The 5852-nt window shown below is 45.4% G+C and overlaps 1 protein-coding gene across 1 annotated transcript; it reads left to right on the plus strand.

The window, feature by feature from the left end:
• The first annotated feature begins 837 nt into the window (after positions 1-837).
• On the plus strand, positions 838-5605 carry LOC112949873. Its single transcript, XM_026042328.1, has 10 exons — positions 838-966; positions 1268-1392; positions 1506-1574; positions 1959-2072; positions 2492-2604; positions 2790-2845; positions 3536-3588; positions 3768-3895; positions 4305-4461; positions 4748-5605. Exons 1-10 carry the CDS (start codon positions 925-927, stop codon positions 4800-4802), a joined length of 912 nt encoding a protein of 303 aa, XP_025898113.1. The 5' UTR covers positions 838-924; the 3' UTR covers positions 4803-5605.
• The last annotated feature ends 247 nt before the right edge of the window (positions 5606-5852 follow it).

The raw sequence follows: 5852 nt of genomic DNA on the forward strand, positions 1-5852 counted from the left end.
TGCCCTATATCCCCCAGGACTCATACTCTGCAGATACACTCGCCCCAGCTCTTCCATGATGTGCATCCCCCAGGACCTCCATCCCAGAAGCTGTATCCCTCAAGGACYCTCATTCCTCAGGGATCTTCATTCCCAAGACCTGCATTTGCCCAGGATCCACACCCAATGGGGCTGTATAGCCCTGTAGGGACACACATCAACTGGGACCTGCCTCCCAGCACCCCACATCCCTCAAGGACCTGATCCCCATTTTCCTGACCCTCCTTGGGGCTCATATTCCCATTTCCCTGCACCCCAGGCAGGCTGGGGATGTCCCCATGGGTGTCCCTTGCAGGCAGACTACCTCTAATCCAGCCAGCTGGTTTCAGTGGGAGAAAATAGCCATACTGTGGGGCACAGTGGATAATCTTGCAGCAGCAAAACGCTATCCCTGCCCAGACATGGACACAGGAGTCTCAATGTCTGTATTCCGACTTGTAAAGTCCACTTGGAGTGAGATCTGCCCCATTATGTGAAGCTGCACATTTGCCCTGGCAAATGTGGACTCTGTGCCTAATATTGAGCTGCGCATTAACTGGCCCAACGCCAGCTCTGTTCCCGGCTGCAATAGCACCAGCTTTCCTGTGAGTCCACTTTCGCTTTCTTTTTCCTTTTTAGTTCTAAGTTTTCCATGAGTAAAAAGTGTTCAATACATATTTATCCCCATTGGCTCATATAATTGGTGCTAAACACAGAGCAAATGTAAAATTGATTGTTTCCAGACCGTGGAAAAGAGCAAAGTCCCTGTCCTCCYGCTCCGGCTGGAGCTCCGATCTGCTTCCTTCTCCCTAGGCTCTGGATTCTCTTTATTTCACGGGCTTTGCAGAGAGCAAYGAGACCTTCGTGATCGCTCGGCTTGCAAGACGTCCTGGTGGCATCTGCGAAATGTGGCTTTTCCTCAGGGTGGAAGGAGTAGGAGAGTTTGAAGTAGGTGCTGCTCTAGAAGGTGACTGGGGCTGAGGGATGGATGCTTGGGGTTTTTTTTTCTGTTTTTTTTTTCTTTTTTTTCTTTTTTTTTCCCTTTTTTTTTTTAATTAATGGCATATCTGAAATGAGAGCATGTTATCCAATGTTATCTCGGCTGTTTTACGTGCAATTTTTCCTCACTGTTCTGTGGTTCTCTGGTAGAGCTGAAAAGCCAATTGAATCTAAAGTTACTTCCCCAACAGAGCCAGAATCCATCCCCTCAACTGCATGAAACAAATGTTTTCCCCAAATGTCTCCGTAGCACCCACAGCACCCAAACATGATGGTGAGCGATGAATCTGGAGAGCACTGGCGTGGCGGAGGGCTCGCCATTGAATACTTGGAGCCCCAAAACCTCTGGAAAATAAGCTTTGAGGGATTGCTGAGGTACTGCAGCACTTCTTAGTTTGGGTTAGGAATAATACAAAATCTAAAAAAAAAAAACCCTTAAAAACTGTTTGTTTAGGGATGACACAAAATTACGATATTTTGCTTTGCAGGAAAGGTCCCTATCGACAGCAATGGAGTGAAGAGGAAGGCGAACTTGTGTCAGTTAAATTCTCTCTCCAGTAAGAACATTTCCACTTTGCTCTGAGATGTGTAGTAAGTTCCTAGTTAAAGATTTGTCTCATTTTTTTTGAAGAATATATAGACAAAACTAAATTCTCAACATAATCAGGACTTCAGTGGCTGCTATTTAGGAAGTTGTCACAACTGAGACCTCACCTTCTGATATATTTTGGGGAAAGAAGATGCTTAACAAGGATTTTAGGGCTTCTATAAGAAGATGCTGTGGTCTCAGAATACGTTTGTGCTGCTTTCTGGTATATTTCCTATGTTTTGTCTATTAGGAGTAGAAATAAAGGCCAAGTAACAACTAGTTTGGGAATGACTCTGGCAAATGTACAGGAGCTGTGCTTGTAATGGATTTATTTTTGCCCCTTTTTTGTGAGCTGGGAGAACTTCACCGAAGTCTTCAACTTCAGCACCGACAGTCACCCCAGCACGTTTGTACGGGCCCTGGCCGAGGAACCATGGAGCACCGAGCTCTTCCGAAGGGTCAAAAAGTGAGAGACAACATTAAGCTCTGCTGGGGATATTAGCAATTTCTCTATAGACCTCCTCAGGATCTGTCTTGTGTTGTTATGGGTGATTTTAGAAGATGAGTTTAATTAAAGTGAACAAATAAAGGACAGGTATCTCCTGGGCTTGGTCACCACAACACTCYTGGTGACCTCTAAGGAGGCTCCTGCCCATGGCTGAGGTCTTCCTGCCACATGGGTAGAGAGATGTCCTCCTCCTAGGCTACAGTTTGGGCCTGTAAAGCCTAGAGAGTTTGAGATATTTCATTTTCAGTATCTTTTAGTTGTTTGGCAACCTGAYCTAGGCTTATTCTGCAATGTTCGTTTATCTTAAGGGAAGGGTTGAACGTTCAGGCCTTGATTTTGCTGACATTTATCAACTTCTGCTTTTCCCTTCCTTCCAGACAAAGGGAACATTTCCGTCATGAGCAGTGGGGCCAATCGGTTGGAGAAATCGAAATAGGACCTCATAAGAAGACAAAACTTTCCCTCAAAGGCGTCCGGAGCCACTCTTATGGTCTATCTTATCCCTTCCTGCTCTTAAAAACAGCTCCAATAGCRTTGTTTGGGGCATGTATGCTTGGCATGTTATCAGTTATGAGATAATTTCTTCAGTCYAAGTTGATGTCTAATGTCATTATTTCACCTTGGCCAGCAATGATGAACTTCCTATTTGGTGATTTTTTCCCCTTTTTTATGCAGGTATCCGGAACTGGTCTGACATTTACCGTTATGTCATGATTTTGGCACGCTTTGAGGTAGGTATTAACATGCCACTTAAACAACTTAAGCATGAAATTGCAGGTATGTCCCAACGTGTCAGGCATGCCTGAAAATCCAGGAGCAGGGCACTAGTGCATGGAAATGTTAGCAGGAATTTGCAAAGGTAGAGCTGAAAAATACCTGAGATTTTGCTACATGGGCTGAAATGAAAGGAAGGAAGGAAGGAAGGAAGGAAAGAAGGAAGGAAGGAAGGAAGGAAGGAAGGAAGGAAGGAGGGAAGGAAGGAAGGAGGGAAGGAAGGAAGGAAGGAAGGAAGGAAGGAAGGAAGGAAGGAAGGAAGGAAGGAAGGAAGGAAGGAAGGAAGGAAGGAAGGAAGGAATTGGTTAATTGGTTAATTTGAAACTATTTATTTTTGCCTTTGTAGAAAAATTAGATTGGTAGCTTTACAGAACAAGTTCTTTTGTGTTATGAGCTATATATATGAGTATATATGAGTTCCCTTCTTCTTTGATATATGCTTGCTGTGGTCTTCTTACTGTCCTTGATGGCCTTGATGGTTACTTGATGTGCCTGGTTTATGGTCGTGGACCCTTATTTATAGCCAGATCTTCATGGATGATGTATTAAGAGGATTTAAAAGTCAGATTTAAAAGTAAAAGTCACATGAGGAGCAGCATCACTCTGCACAAGTCGGACTTAGCCCCTTCTCCATCCCTCTCTTGCAGGATGGGACCGCCACCCATTTAACAGTTATTAATATGCCAGCAACCATGACTAAGTAAGTTCAGCTGCTTCATTTACATGCAATTATTTTCTAGCTGATGCAGCTACTTATTTCTACTTATTTCTACTTATTTCTACTTATTTCTACTTATTTCTGCTGTCAGACGGGGGGCTCTGCTGCTCCATGTGGATTTTGGTCAGACTTTAGCTGTGCTCCGTTTCCCTCCCCTCCAGCCTCACCGTAGGCTACGTCTTTTTTCCGGATGGGAGGAAGGCTGGGATCGAGTGGTCCAATGCCTCGCTGGCCCAGCTGGCCGCTGATGGGGTTATTGGGGATCAATATGCAGTGAGTTTTACTGCAGGTAAGTYGGAACTCACCTTCAGCTTAACTTTAGTCTTGTGCATCTACCATCAGGGAAGCTATTTGTGCAAATAAATACAAGGGCACGAATTGTTCCCTGCAGGATCTGGCCATGGGCAGATCCTTAGGGATCTGACGCCTTAGGGTGTTCATTTGTGGTGATTTTTTTTATGTTAATCCAGATAAATGACAYGATTTTCTCTTTTGGAGGGGGCAAATTGTATGTTAAGAGTTGGAGCTGGCTTTGAAGACACTGATTTCTCAAAGAAGTTGCTATTCAATTTACAAAGCAGCTAGGAAAACCGTTTTTCTTTAGAAGTGCCCCATATAAATATAATAGATCTTATGTGTTTGGAGTTTAAATACTGCTGAAAGTCGGACACATTCTGTCCTTTTTTCTCTTGCTGAAGGTGGCAAGGGCTTCGACATCGGTGCCACGCTGCACAGCCGGGCCTGCCCCGTGGTGTATGATGGGCTCAGTGGGAGCCACGTGTTCCACGAGTGCATCGCGGATTTCCGTCTGGACGGGATAACGCCGGGCTGGGGCCTGATGGAGTTTTATTACAGGTAAAATAATAAAAAAAAAGAAAAAAGAGGGTAAGTTCCATACAGATATCAGAAATATAAACACACAGGTTGTTTGCTTTGTTTTAAAGAAATATTATTCAGCCCTGGTAGCCTGGAAATCTCTACATCCTCCCCAGAAAACCGTAATTTGGCAAAACCAACAAAATTCCCATAGGCTCCTCTGTGCGACGTCCGTCCTCAACACAACCACGATGGGAATGGGGGTGGGCGCCYGGTGTCCCCCCTTGCTGCTGGATGCTAACTTCTTGTCCGTGTGTCCTTGCAGGGATGAAGCCGCCCGGCCGGTTCCTGGCTTGCGCCTGGGTGCAGGAGCGGGATGAGCTGCTGCATCCGTGAGGAGCTGCCTGGTTTGCCGGGCACCGGGATGGATGTTCGGGATTCGGGATAGATGTTTGGGAAAAGCCCTCTTCTCGCAGCACCGTGTTTGACAAGTCCTGTTACCTGCTGTGACCTTTCCTGATGGCTTTGCGAATTCAGGCTTATAGTCAAGCTTATTGCAGTGGTGTTAGCAGGAAGCAGCTTTCCCACTATTTTATTCAAAATGAGCAATTTGGGGCACGGAGCTCCTTTTCACAGGAGGCCAAGAGGATGAACAGATTTGGAAGGAAATTGGATAATTCTTTTTTAGATATGCAGCACTTAATAGCTGCTAACTGTGCTCGTCTGGAGGCAATTTGRAGGCAGTCTCTGAACAGCTGAATGCAAGAGGAATGCATGGGAAGGAGCCGATCTCCGCTCCATCTTCTTCTGTTGCTTTTCCTAAGGTATCAAGTGCTCCCCACAGAGAAACCTGGGAAGCTACATGGATTTCTGACCCAATTTGGCAGTTACTTGGTTCTTTAAGGTTTGCTTGGGGAGTGAAAGTCCCATCTATAGAGTTCTCCAGCAGTTACAGGCATTAAAAATGAGCATAATCTCTTATAGCTTCATGGGAGATTCCTCGAGAAGTGACTCTCTCTGAGAATCCAGCAAAGTGGCATTTGCTGTGGAGAASCCAGGGTCTGCTAGTCCAAGGTAGAAGATGATCTGAATGTCTCCTATTCACTTAAAAGTGAATGCTTGTGGCTGGTCCAAGGTGGCTTCAGTCAATGCTGCTTTGGAGAAGAAAGACCAATGATATAGGAAGGGCTTGCAACATATACAGTGATGTTATATGCGATAGCGATGCAGCAGTCTGTGCTGGACCCGTGCATGGGGACACGGGCAGTTTTGCTCCTTTGTATTTCTGGGTGCTTTGATTTCCTTCACTTGAGTCGTCTGTCACTGAGCAGGATGCTCCCAAGCTGTCACAGCTGCCAGTTGTGCCATGCCAGCAAAATAAAGGACCCTTTTCTGCTTACCAACCTGGTGCCTGTTGTCATTTTCATGAC

The sequence above is a fragment of the Nothoprocta perdicaria genome, unplaced genomic scaffold (genome assembly GCF_003342845.1).
Source record: "Nothoprocta perdicaria isolate Ctin4 unplaced genomic scaffold, notPer1 scaffold_30, whole genome shotgun sequence".
NCBI lineage: Eukaryota > Metazoa > Chordata > Aves > Tinamiformes > Tinamidae > Nothoprocta > Nothoprocta perdicaria.

What these genes read in the sequence shown, in the direction of transcription:
- LOC112949873 (XM_026042328.1), top strand. Translation starts at nt 925, where the DNA reads ATGTGGCTTTTCCTCAGGGTGGAAGGAGTAGGAGAGTTTGAA. An exon ending in AGCTTTGAGGGATTGCTGAG is followed by an intron (nt 1,393 to 1,505) that starts GTACTGCAGCAC and finishes TTTGCTTTGCAG; the next exon opens with GAAAGGTCCCTATCGACAGC. An exon ending in CGTCCGGAGCCACTCTTATG is followed by an intron (nt 2,605 to 2,789) that starts GTCTATCTTATC and finishes TTTTTTATGCAG; the next exon opens with GTATCCGGAACTGGTCTGAC.